This window comes from Blennius ocellaris, assembly GCF_963422515.1.
Source record: "Blennius ocellaris genome assembly, chromosome: 20".
NCBI classification, from domain to species: Eukaryota; Metazoa; Chordata; class Actinopteri; order Blenniiformes; family Blenniidae; genus Blennius; species Blennius ocellaris.
This window is the reverse complement of record NC_137669.1, coordinates 839954-853567: the sequence shown is the minus strand read 5'-3', so window position 1 is coordinate 853567 and position 13614 is coordinate 839954. Positions and strand designations below refer to the sequence as shown.

Genomic DNA, 13614 nt, shown 5'->3' with positions numbered 1-13614 from the left:
TTTCTACGAAGTTTCTCCTGTTGGGGGAGTTTTTCTTTCCACAGTCACAAACACACCTGCTGCTCATGTGGATATGTTGGGCTTTTCTACTTTCTCTATAAAAGCACATTGGAATGACTGTAATGTATTTAAAAATAATAATAAAAAAAAAAATAAAAATAAAATAAAGGATGTAAGAACATGCCATTAGGGTGTAATAACATCATTATGATGTATTAGCATGTTATCAGGGTGTAATAACACATAAGAGAGCCACATACATGTTGGTAGTGTTTTATTGAGATTGAGGGTAGAGACTGGTGCTCACAGGAGGAGGAGCCTCCTCACTGGAGGAGGAGCCTCTTAAAAGGAGGAGCCTCCTCACAGAAAGAGGAGCCTCTTAAAAGGAGGAGCCTCCTCACAGAAAGAGGAGCCTCTTAAAAGGAGGAGCCTCCTCACAGAAAGAGGAGCCTCTTACAGGAGGAGCCTCCTCACAGAAAGAGGAGCCTCTTAAAAGGAGGAGCCTCCTCACAGAAAGAGGAGCCTCTTAAAAGGAGGAGCCTCCTCACAGAAAGAGGAGCCTCTTAAAAGGAGGAGCCTCCTCACAGAAAGAGGAGCCTCTTAAAAGGAGGAGCCTCCTCACAGAAAGAGGAGCCTCTTAAAAGGAGGAGCCTCCTCACAGAAAGAGGAGCCTCTTAAAAGGAGGAGCCTCCTCACAGAAAGAGGAGCCTCTTAAAGGGAGGAGCCTCCTCACAGAAAGAGGAGCCTCTTAAAGGGAGGAGCCTCCTCACAGAAAGAGGAGCCTCTTAAAGGGAGGAGCCTCCTCACAGAAAGAGGAGCCTCTTAAAGGAGGAGCCTCCTCACAGAAAGAGGAGCCTCTTAAAGGAGGAGGAGCCTCCTCACAGAAAGAGGAGCCTCTTAAAAGGAGGAGCCTCCTCACAGAAAGAGGAGCCTCTTAAAAGGAGGAGCCTCCTCACTGGAGGAGGAGCCTCTTAAAAGGAGGAGCCTCCTCACAGAAAGAGGAGCCTCTTAAAAGGAGGAGCCTCCTCACAGAAAGAGGAGCCTCTTAAAGGAGGAGGAGCCTCCTCACAGAAAGAGGAGCCTCTTAAAGGAGGAGGAGCCTCCTCACAGAAAGAGGAGCCTCTTAAAGGAGGAGCCTCCTCACAGAAAGAGGAGCCTCTTAAAGGAGGAGCCTCCTCACAGGAGGAGGAGCCTCTTAAAGGAGGAGCCTCCTCACAGGAGGAGGAGCCTCTTACAGGAGGAGGAGCCTCTTAAAGGAGGAGCCTCCTCACAGAAGGAGGAGCCTCTTACAGGAGGAGCCTCCTCACAGAAGGAGGAGCCTCTTACAGGAGGACCCTCCTCACAGGAGGAGGAGCCTCTTACAGGAGGACCCTCCTCACAGGAGGAGGAGCCTCTTACAGGAGGAGGAGCCTCTTACAGGAGGAGGAGCCTCTTACAGGAGGAGGAGCCTCCTCACAGGAGGAGGAGCCTCTTACAGGAGGAGGAGCCTCTTACAGGAGGAGGAGCCTCCTCAAAGGAGGAGGAGCCTCTTACAGGAGGAGCCTCCTCACAGGAGGAGGAGCCTCTTACAGGAGGAGGAGCCTCTTAAAGGAGGAGCCTCCTCACAGGAGGAGGAGCCTCTTACAGGAGGAGGAGCCTCTTACAGGAGGAGGAGCCTCTTAAAGGAGGAGCCTCCTCACAGGAGGAGGAGCCTCTTACAGGAGGAGGAGCCTCCTCACAGGAGGAGGAGCCTCTTAAAGGAGGAGGAGCCTCCTCACAGGAGGAGGAGCCTCTTAAAGGAGGAGGAGCCTCCTCACAGGAGGAGGAGCCTCTTAAAGGAGGAGGAGCCTCCTCACAGGAGGAGGAGCCTCCTCACAGAAAGAGGAGCCTCTTACAGGAGGAGGAGCCTCTTACAGGAGGAGGAGCCTCTTAAAGGAGGAGGAGCCTCCTCACAGGAGGAGGAGCCTCCTCACAGAAAGAGGAGCCTCTTACAGGAGGAGGAGCCTCTTACAGGAGGAGGAGCCTCCTCACAGGAGGAGGAGCCTCCTCACAGGACCATGCAGGTGCAGCCCCTCTGACCAGCGCTCATGTTTCCGAACTGGGACCCAGCGAGCGACTGGATGAGGCTCCAGAAGTGCTTGAAGGAAATCCCCTCCCCGTCGCCGACGCCCATCTTCCTCAGGACGTCCCCCAGCCCGCTCTCCAGGTTCACGCCCTGCAACCAGCAGGAGCCGTTAGCAACACTGCTCCACTACACATCATCCATGTTGAAAAGGTTTCCTGGTGTGGAGCAGGTGGATGATGTCATCACACACCTAAAGTAGCAGGTGGATGATGTCATCACACACCTAAAGTAGCAGGTGGATGATGTCATCACACACCTAAAGTAGCAGGTGGATGATGTCATCACACACCTAAAGTAGCAGGTGGATGATGTCATCACACACCTAAAGTAGCAGGTGGATGATGTCATCACACACCTAAAGTAGCTTCTGGAAGTTAATCACGCCATTCACATCCACTGGAATCGAAAAGGGAATTGTTGAATTTTCAAACGACTCCAAGGAATTGAAACCACTTGGGACCAAACCAGTTCTCAGTGAAACCGGGTTCTCAACAAGACCCATTCAGGTTCTGGTCCCTCGTCAGTTCTGTGCGCTGTGTTGTTTAGTTTTGTCTCCTCGACTCGGTTCTGACTGGGATTCAAGCAGGAAGCCCCGCCGGGCTCTGGAGGTCACAAGTCACAGAAACACCAGCTGCTCCACTTCCTCCTTCCAATGAGACCAAGGACCTCAAACTAGTTTTTATTTTTAAAGTTGCTTGGGCCGCTTCCTATTCAGACATCTGGAACATTCACCCTGCTGCTGGAGGCTCTGGCCCAGGACCAGGACCTGGTTGATCGGTGGATCAACTTGATTTCAAACTAAACGTTCAAACCTGATGTTGTAATCTTCTCATGTGTCACAGTGTGAATGTGACTCACCTTCATCAGGTTGGGCAGCTGTGAGGACAGGAGGCCTTTGAACTCGTTGGTGTTCAGGGTCCCGCTGTTGTTTCCTGAAGCAGAGTGGAACTGACTGACCAGGGTGTTGATGGCATTCTCCATGTCTGATGGCTGAGAGAGACAGAGACAGAGAGACCGAGAGAGACAGAGAGAGAGAGAGAGACAGATAGAGAGAGACAGAGAGAGAGACCGAGAGACAGAGAGAGACAGAGAGAGAGAGAGACAGAGAGAGAGAGACAGAGAGAGAGACCGAGAGACAGAGAGAGACAGAGAGAGAGAGAGACAGAGAGAGAGACCGAGAGACAGAGAGAGACAGAGAGAGAGACAGAGAGAGAGACAGAGAGAGAGAGAGAGAGACAGACAGAGAGAGAGACAGAGAGACAGAGAGAGAGAGTCACTTCAGAGGACGACAGCAGCTCAGGTTTCTAGTTTAGTTTTTTCTCTGGGAGTCAAAGAACAAACAGGATCCTGGTTCAGCCTCCAGCAGGAACAAATGGAAACAAACAGGTTCCTGGTTTAGCCTCCAGCAGGAACCAACAGGAAGAAACAGGTTCCTGGATCCTCCGTGTTGGGGAGGAGGAGGATCGTTTCCAGAGCAACAGGAACAAACAGGTTCAGGCAAATGTGACAAATTGTCTTCAATGTTTTCTTCTTTGGTCTGCTGAGCAACAGACATAGTTTACCCAGGGATCCACCACAGAAGAAGACTTTACAGACACCCAGGGATCCACCACAGAAGAAGACTTTACAGACGCCCAGGGATCCACCACAGAAGAAGACTTTACAGACGCCCAGGGATCCACCACAGAAGAAGACTTTACAGAAAGCCAGGGATCCACCACAGAAGAAGACTTTACAGACAGCCAGGGATCCACCACAGAAGAAGACTTTACAAACAGCCAGAGATCCACCACAGAAGAAGACTTTAGACACCCAGTGATCCACCACAGAAGAAGACTTTACAGACGCCCAGGGATCCACCACAGAAGAAGACTTGAGACACCCAGAGATCCACCACAGAAGAAGACTTTACAGACGCCCAGGGATCCACCACAGAAGAAGACTTTACAGATGCCCAGTGAACCACCACAGAAGAAGTCTTTACAGACGCCCAGGGATCCACCACAGAAGAAGACTTTACAGACAGCCAGGGATCCACCACAGAAGAAGACTTTAGACACCCAGTGAACCACCACAGAAGAAGTCTTTACAGACGCCCAGGGATCCACCACAGAAGAAGACTTTACAGACAGCCAGGGATCCACCACAGAAGAAGACTTTAGACACCCAGTGAGCCACCACAGAAGAAGACTTTACAGATGCCCAGTGAACCACCACAGAAGAAGACTTTACAGATGCCCAGGGATCCACCACAGAAGAAGACTTTACAGACACCCAGGGATCCACCACAGAAGAAGACTTTACAGATGCCCAGGGATCCACCACAGAAGAAGACTTTACAGACACCCAGGGATCCACCACAGAAGAAGACTTTACAGACGCCAAGGGATCCACCACAGAAGAAGACTTTAGACACCCAGTGAGCCACCACAGAAGAAGACTTTACAGACGCCAAGGGATCCACCACAGAAGAAGACTTTAGACACCCAGTGAGCCACCACAGAAGAAGTCTTTACAGATGCCCAGGGATCCACCACAGAAGAAGACTTTACAGACGCCCAGGGATCCACCACAGAAGAAGACTTTACAGACAGCCAGGGATCCACCACAGAAGAAGACTTTACAGACGCCCAGGGATCCACCACAGAAGAAGACTTTCTAGACACCCAGGGATCCACCACAGAAGAAGACTTTCTAGACACCCAGTGAACCACCACAGAAGAAGTCTTTACAGACGCCCAGGGATCCACCACAGAAGAAGACTTTACAGACAGCCAGGGATCCACCACAGAAGAAGACTTTACAGACACCCAGGGATCCACCACAGAAGAAGACTTTCTAGACACCCAGGGATCCACCACAGAAGAAGACTTTACAGACGCCCAGGGATCCACCACAGAAGAAGACTTTACAGACGCCCAGGGATCCACCACAGAAGAAGACTTTACAGACGCCCAGGGATCCACCACAGAAGAAGACTTCAAAGACAAAAGAAGGAAAATGGAGAGAGGAGGCGGTGGAGGAGGGTCAGAAGTTGTGGCGGCTGCTGGGCGGCTGCAGTGAACGGCTTCAGAAGCCTTGGAAGCAAACGGTCCGTATTTAGAATGAGAGGCAGAGTGACGCCGGCAGGAAGCCACGCCTCCATGGTGGGCAGAGCGCCCTGTCGTCTGTCGGCTGGACGTGAAAAGTCATTTTATGCACAAAATATGTAACTTCTTTCAGGAGAATTAGATTAGAAGGTCTTTTTTCATATCACTGTGGAGGAATCCTGTGATTTCAGTGCAATACAGACAAAGTCACAGTAGAATCCTCTCAGTCCTTCTCATCTCAAGTCATCTGACCTCATCAGCTCTTCAATACATCTGAACTAACGTTCTTACTTTGTATTTTATTTTATTTTCAGACAGTGTAGTTTGACAGTCCTTTAAAGTAGCAATAAACAGGTCCAGGGGAGACATACTATTAATATAACCGCTACATCTTGTGGACAAACCTTTTTTTGTGCAGTGCAGTAGTTTGGTCCATTTATGGTTATTGAGGTGAACTGATCAATACATCCTGATATTGACTTGAGGCCATATCACCCAGCACTAACACTGTCTCCTTAAGGTTCTCATGTTAACTCTACATTTAGTTTTCCTCAGGGGGCTGCTCTTCCTCATCCTCACTGGACTCTCCTGCTCTCATCCTCTTCCTCACCGGACTCTCCTGCTCTCATCCTCATCCTCACTTCCTCCTCTTCCCCACTGGACTCTCCTGCTCTCATCCTCATCCTCACTTCCTCCTCTTCCTCACTGGACTCTCCTGCTCTCATCCTCTTCCTCACTGGACTCCTGCTCTCATCCTCTTCCTCACTGGACTCTCCTGCTCTCATCCTCATCCTCACTTCCTCTTCTTCCTCACTGGACTCTCCTGCTCTCATCCTCTTCCTCACTGGACTCTCCTGCTCTCATCCTCTTCCTCACTGGACTCTCCTGCTCTCATCCTCTTCCTCACTGGACTCTCCTGCTCTCATCCTCATCCTCACTTCCTCCTCTTCCTCACTGGACTCTCCTGCTCTCATCCTCTTCCTCACTGGACTCTCCTGCTCTCATCCTCTTCCTCACTGGACTCTCCTGCTCTCATCCTCTTCCTCACTGGACTCTGTTGCCCTTATCTTCTTCCTCACTTCTCAAGTTTTCCTCCTCTTCCTCACTGGACTCTCCTGCTCTCATCCTCTTCCTCACTGGACTCTCCTGCTCTCATCCTCTTCCTCACCGGACTCTCCTGCTCTCATCCTCTTCCTCACTTTATCCTCTTCCTCACTGGACTCTCCTGCTCTCATCCTCTTCCTCACTTTATCCTCTTCCTCACTGGACTCTCCTGCTCTCATCCTCTTCCTCACTGGACTCTCCTGCTCTCATCCTCTTCCTCACTGGACTCTGTTGCCCTTATCCTCTTCCTCACTACTCAGGTTTTCCTCCTCTTCCTCACTGGACTCTCCTGCTCTCATCCTCTTCCTCACTGGACTCTCCTGCTCTCATCCTCTTCCTCACTGGACTCTCCTGCTCTCATCCTCTTCCTCACTGGACTCTCCTGCTCTCATCCTCTTCCTCACTGGACTCTGTTGCCCTTATCTTCTTCCTCACTTCATCCTCTTCCTCACTACTCAAGTTTTCCTCCTCTTCCTCACTGGACTCTCCTGCTCTCATCCTCTTCCTCACTGGACTCTCCTGCTCTCATCCTCTTCCTCACCGGACTCTCCTGCTCTCATCCTCTTCCTCACTTTATCCTCTTCCTCACTGGACTCTCCTGCTCTCATCCTCTTCCTCACTGGACTCTCCTGCTCTCATCCTCTTCCTCACTGGACTCTGTTGCCCTTATCCTCTTCCTCACTACTCAGGTTTTCCTCCTCTTCCTCACTGGACTCTCCTGCTCTCATCCTCTTCCTCACTGGACTCTCCTGCTCTCATCCTCTTCCTCACTGGACTCTCCTGCTCTCATCCTCTTCCTCACTGGACTCTCCTGCTCTCATCCTCATCCTCACTTCCTCCTCTTCCTCACTGGACTCTCCTGCTCTCATCCTCTTCCTCACTGGACTCTCCTGCTCTCATCCTCTTCCTCACTGGACTCTCCTGCTCTCATCCTCTTCCTCACTGGACTCTGTTGCCCTTATCTTCTTCCTCACTTCTCAAGTTTTCCTCCTCTTCCTCACTGGACTCTCCTGCTCTCATCCTCTTCCTCACTGGACTCTCCTGCTCTCATCCTCTTCCTCACCGGACTCTCCTGCTCTCATCCTCTTCCTCACTTTATCCTCTTCCTCACTGGACTCTCCTGCTCTCATCCTCTTCCTCACTTTATCCTCTTCCTCACTGGACTCTCCTGCTCTCATCCTCTTCCTCACTGGACTCTCCTGCTCTCATCCTCTTCCTCACTGGACTCTGTTGCCCTTATCCTCTTCCTCACTACTCAGGTTTTCCTCCTCTTCCTCACTGGACTCTCCTGCTCTCATCCTCTTCCTCACTGGACTCTCCTGCTCTCATCCTCTTCCTCACTGGACTCTCCTGCTCTCATCCTCTTCCTCACTGGACTCTCCTGCTCTCATCCTCTTCCTCACTGGACTCTGTTGCCCTTATCTTCTTCCTCACTTCATCCTCTTCCTCACTACTCAAGTTTTCCTCCTCTTCCTCACTGGACTCTCCTGCTCTCATCCTCTTCCTCACTGGACTCTCCTGCTCTCATCCTCTTCCTCACCGGACTCTCCTGCTCTCATCCTCTTCCTCACTTTATCCTCTTCCTCACTGGACTCTCCTGCTCTCATCCTCTTCCTCACTGGACTCTCCTGCTCTCATCCTCTTCCTCACTGGACTCTGTTGCCCTTATCCTCTTCCTCACTACTCAGGTTTTCCTCCTCTTCCTCACTGGACTCTCCTGCTCTCATCCTCTTCCTCACTGGACTCTCCTGCTCTCATCCTCTTCCTCACTGGACTCTCCTGCTCTCATCCTCTTCCTCACTGGACTCTCCTGCTCTCATCCTCTTCCTCACTGGACTCTCCTGCTCTCATCCTCTTCCTCACTTTATCCTCTTCCTCACTGGACTCTCCTGCTCTCATCCTCTTCCTCACTGGACTCTCCTGCTCTCATCCTCTTCCTCACTGGACTCTGTTGCCCTTATCCTCTTCCTCACTACTCAGGTTTTCCTCCTCTTCCTCACTGGACTCTCCTGCTCTCATCCTCTTCCTCACTGGACTCTCCTGCTCTCATCCTCATCCTCACTTCCTCCTCTTCCTCACTGGACTCTCCTGCTCTCATCCTCTTCCTCACTGGACTCTCCTGCTCTCATCCTCTTCCTCACTGGACTCTCCTGCTCTCATCCTCTTCCTCACTGGACTCTGTTGCCCTTATCTTCTTCCTCACTTCCTCCTCTTCCTCACTACTCAAGTTTTCCTCCTCTTCCTCACTGGACTCTCCTGCTCTCATCCTCTTCCTCACTGGACTCTCCTGCTCTCATCCTCTTCCTCACCGGACTCTCCTGCTCTCATCCTCTTCCTCACTTTATCCTCTTCCTCACTGGACTCTCCTGCTCTCATCCTCTTCCTCACTTTATCCTCTTCCTCACTGGACTCTCCTGCTCTCATCCTCTTCCTCACTGGACTCTCCTGCTCTCATCCTCTTCCTCACTGGACTCTGTTGCCCTTATCCTCTTCCTCACTACTCAGGTTTTCCTCCTCTTCCTCACTGGACTCTCCTGCTCTCATCCTCTTCCTCACTGGACTCTCCTGCTCTCATCCTCTTCCTCACTGGACTCTCCTGCTCTCATCCTCTTCCTCACTGGACTCTGTTGCCCTTATCTTCTTCCTCACTTCATCCTCTTCCTCACTACTCAAGTTTTCCTCCTCTTCCTCACTGGACTCTCCTGCTCTCATCCTCTTCCTCACTGGACTCTCCTGCTCTCATCCTCTTCCTCACCGGACTCTCCTGCTCTCATCCTCTTCCTCACTTTATCCTCTTCCTCACTGGACTCTCCTGCTCTCATCCTCTTCCTCACTGGACTCTCCTGCTCTCATCCTCTTCCTCACTGGACTCTGTTGCCCTTATCCTCTTCCTCACTACTCAGGTTTTCCTCCTCTTCCTCACTGGACTCTCCTGCTCTCATCCTCTTCCTCACTGGACTCTCCTGCTCTCATCCTCTTCCTCACTGGACTCTCCTGCTCTCATCCTCTTCCTCACTGGACTCTCCTGCTCTCATCCTCTTCCTCACTGGACTCTCCTGCTCTCATCCTCTTCCTCACTGGACTCTCCTGCTCTCATCCTCTTCCTCACTTTATCCTCTTCCTCACTGGACTCTCCTGCTCTCATCCTCTTCCTCACTGGACTCTCCTGCTCTCATCCTCTTCCTCACTGGACTCTGTTGCCCTTATCCTCTTCCTCACTACTCAGGTTTTCCTCCTCTTCCTCACTGGACTCTCCTGCTCTCATCCTCTTCCTCACTGGACTCTGTTGCCCTTATCTTCTTCCTCACTTCATCCTCTTCCTCACTACTCAAGTTTTCCTCCTCTTCCTCACTGGACTCTCCTGCTCTCATCCTCTTCCTCACTGGACTCTCCTGCTCTCATCCTCTTCCTCACCGGACTCTCCTGCTCTCATCCTCTTCCTCACTTTATCCTCTTCCTCACTGGACTCTCCTGCTCTCATCCTCTTCCTCACTGGACTCTCCTGCTCTCATCCTCTTCCTCACTGGACTCTGTTGCCCTTATCCTCTTCCTCACTACTCAGGTTTTCCTCCTCTTCCTCACTGGACTCTCCTGCTCTCATCCTCTTCCTCACTGGACTCTCCTGCTCTCATCCTCATCCTCACTTCCTCCTCTTCCTCACTGGACTCTCCTGCTCTCATCCTCTTCCTCACTGGACTCTCCTGCTCTCATCCTCTTCCTCACCGGACTCTCCTGCTCTCATCCTCTTCCTCACTTTATCCTCTTCCTCACTGGACTCTCCTGCTCTCATCCTCTTCCTCACTTTATCCTCTTCCTCACTGGACTCTCCTGCTCTCATCCTCTTCCTCACTGGACTCTCCTGCTCTCATCCTCTTCCTCACTGGACTCTGTTGCCCTTATCCTCTTCCTCACTACTCAGGTTTTCCTCCTCTTCCTCACTGGACTCTCCTGCTCTCATCCTCTTCCTCACTGGACTCTCCTGCTCTCATCCTCTTCCTCACTGGACTCTCCTGCTCTCATCCTCTTCCTCACTGGACTCTGTTGCCCTTATCTTCTTCCTCACTTCCTCCTCTTCCTCACTACTCAAGTTTTCCTCCTCTTCCTCACTGGACTCTCCTGCTCTCATCCTCTTCCTCACTGGACTCTCCTGCTCTCATCCTCTTCCTCACCGGACTCTCCTGCTCTCATCCTCTTCCTCACTTTATCCTCTTCCTCACTGGACTCTCCTGCTCTCATCCTCTTCCTCACTGGACTCTCCTGCTCTCATCCTCTTCCTCACTGGACTCTGTTGCCCTTATCCTCTTCCTCACTACTCAGGTTTTCCTCCTCTTCCTCACTGGACTCTCCTGCTCTCATCCTCTTCCTCACTGGACTCTCCTGCTCTCATCCTCTTCCTCACTGGACTCTCCTGCTCTCATCCTCTTCCTCACTGGACTCTCCTGCTCTCATCCTCTTCCTCACTGGACTCTCCTGCTCTCATCCTCTTCCTCACTGGACTCTCCTGCTCTCATCCTCTTCCTCACTTTATCCTCTTCCTCACTGGACTCTCCTGCTCTCATCCTCTTCCTCACTGGACTCTCCTGCTCTCATCCTCTTCCTCACTGGACTCTGTTGCCCTTATCCTCTTCCTCACTACTCAGGTTTTCCTCCTCTTCCTCACTGGACTCTCCTGCTCTCATCCTCTTCCTCACTGGACTCTCCTGCTCTCATCCTCTTCCTCACTGGACTCTCCTGCTCTCATCCTCTTCCTCACTGGACTCTGTTGCCCTTATCTTCTTCCTCACTTCATCCTCTTTCTCACTACTCAAGTTTTCCTCCTCTTCCTCACTGGACTCTGTTTCCCTCATCCTCTTCCTCACTTCATCCTCTTCCTCACTACTCAAGTTTTCCTCCTCTTCCTCACTGGACTCTGTTGCCCTCATCTTCTTCCTCACTTCATCCTCTTTCTCACTACTCAAGTTTTCCTCCTCTTCCTCACTGGACTCTGTTGCCCTCATCCTCTTCCTCACTTCATCCTCTTCCTCACTACTCAAGTTTACATCCTCTTCCTCACTGGACTCTGTTGCCCTCATCCTCTTCCTCACTTCATCCTCTTTCTCACTACTCAAGTTTTCCTCCTCTTCCTCACTGGACTCTGTTGCCCTCATCCTCTTCCTCACTTCATCCTCTTCCTCACTACTCAAGTTTACATCCTCTTCCTCACTGGACTCTGTTGCCCTTATCTTCTTCCTCACTTCATCCTCTTCCTCACTACTCAAGTTTACATCTTCTTCCTCACTGGACTCTGTTGCCCTCATCTTCTTCCTCACTTCATCTTCATCCTCTTCCTCACTGGACTCTGTTGCCCTCATCCTCTTCCTCACTGGACTCAAGTTTTCCTCCTCTTCCTCACGGGTCTCTCTTCCTCCTGTCCACACCACCCAGGAAGTGTGAGGAGCCACGTGCTCATCTCTCGTCAAAGCGCGCGAAATGCGCGTGCACGCGGCGGTGGCGCGCCGCTGGGCGCTCCCTGTTCCTAGGGCGGGGCCGTCTGGAAACTTTCTGCTGGAGTTGTGAAACACGGGATTTCCCGAAACTCGCTGAAAAGTCGCCCCGACCGCCACGGCGCGCGTTCAGACCCACGTTTCTATTAAACGTTTTTATTAAGCGCAAACAGAACCGAGCACCAGACCGACCAGCAGAACCGACAGGAAGTCTGTTCTCCAGCTGTGAGCGAGCGCGAACACCCAGCGCCTCGTTTTACGTTTCCTGGGAATAAAACAGCAGCTGGTTGTTCACGGTTCTTACCTGACTCATGTCTGCGGCGGTTCGGCTCGGTTCGGTTCGGTTCGATTCAGTTCGGAGGTGCGACGCGCTGCTGCTGCCGAGTATCGGTGGATCAGCGGCTCTGTCAGCAGTCTGTCCAGCTGTTCCTGGATCCTCCCCCTGGTGGGGGGGGGGGGGGGGAGCACACGTTTCAACCTCCTCCAGCTTTTCAATGTCTGTACCTTCAGTTAGCGGTCTGTACCTTCAGTTTGCAGTCTGTACCTTCAGTTTTCAGTCTGTACCTTCAGTTAGCGGTCTGTACCTTCAGTTTGCAGTCTGTACCTTCAGTTTGCAGTCTGTACCTTCACTTAGCAGTCTGTACCTTCAGTTTTCAGACTGAACCTTCAGTTTGCAGACTGAACCTTCAGTTAGCAGTCTGTACCTTCAGTTTGCAGTCTATCTTCAGTTTGCAGTCTGTACCTTCAGTTTGCAGTCTGTACCTTAACCTAGCAGTCTATCGTCAGTTAGCAGTCTGTACCTTCAGTTTGCAGTCTGTACCTTCACTTAGCAGTTTGTACCTTCAGTTTGCAGTCTGTACCTTAACCTAGCAGTCTATCTTCAATTAGCAGTCTGTACCTTCAGTTAGCAGTCTGTACCTTCAGTTTTCAGTCTGTTACTTCAGTTAGCAGTCTGTACCTTCAGTTTGCGGTCTGTACCTTCACTTAGCAGTTTGTACCTTCAGTTTGTAGTCTGTACCTTCAGTTTGCAGTCTCTATCTTCAGTTTGCAGTCTGTACCTTCACTAGCAGTCTGTACCTTCACTTAGCAGTCTGTACCTTCACCTAGCAGTCTATCTTCAGTTAGCAGTCTGTACCTTCAGTTTGCAGTCTGTATCTTCAGTTTGCAGTCTGTACCTTCACTTAGCAGTCTGTACCTTCAGCTAGCAGTCTGCACCTTCAGTTTGCAGTCTGTACCTTCACTTAGCAGTTTGTGCCTTCAGTTTGCAGTCTGTATCTTCAGTTTGCAGTCTGTACCTTCACTTAGCAGTCTGTACCTTCACTTAGCAGTCTATCTTCAGTTAGCAGTCTGAACCTTCACTTAGCAGTCTGTACCTTCAGTTTTCAGTCTGTACCTTCAGTTAGCAGTCTGTATCTTCAGTTTTCAGTGTGTACCTTCAGTTAGCAGTCTGTACCTTCAGTTAGCAGTCCGCATCTTCAGTTTTCAGTCTGTACCTTCAGTTAGCAGTCTGTACCTTCAGTTTGCAGTCTGTACCTTCAGTTAGCTGTCTGTACCTTCAGTTTTCAATCTGTATCTTCAGTTAGCAGTCTGTACCTTCAGTTAGCAGTCTGTACCTTCAGTTTGCAGTCTATACCTTCACTTAGCAGTTTGTACCTTCAGTTTGCAGTCTGTACCTTAACTTATCAGTCTATCTTCAGTTATCAGTCTGTACCTTCAGTTATCAGTCTGTATCTTCAGTTAGCAGTCTGTACCTTCATTTGATAGTCTGTACCTTCAGTTAGTAGTCTGTAACTTCAGTTAGCAGTCTGTACCTTCAGTTTGCAGTCTGTACCTT

At 50.9% G+C, this 13614-nt stretch overlaps 1 protein-coding gene across 2 annotated transcripts; it reads right to left on the bottom strand.

Moving 5' to 3' along the window:
* Positions 1 to 257: 257 nt before the first annotated feature.
* LOC308145157 (protein S100-A13-like) lies at positions 258 to 12214 on the bottom strand. 2 transcript variants are annotated; one of them, XM_080516516.1, is made up of 4 exons: positions 12085 to 12214; positions 2963 to 3094; positions 2003 to 2194; positions 258 to 1487 (listed from the first exon to the last, which is right to left on the bottom strand). In XM_080516516.1, the coding sequence occupies exons 1-3, from the start codon at positions 12091 to 12093 to the stop codon at positions 2027 to 2029; spliced, it is 309 nt and encodes a 102-aa protein (XP_080372642.1). In that variant the 5' UTR covers positions 12094 to 12214; the 3' UTR covers positions 258 to 1487; positions 2003 to 2026. The 2 variants fall into 2 exon arrangements, with proteins under 2 accessions (XP_080372642.1, XP_080372643.1); XM_080516517.1 differs by lacking the exon at positions 258 to 1487 and adding an exon at positions 1668 to 1730 and having other exon boundaries at positions 2023 to 2194.
* Positions 12215 to 13614: the final 1400 nt, after the last annotated feature.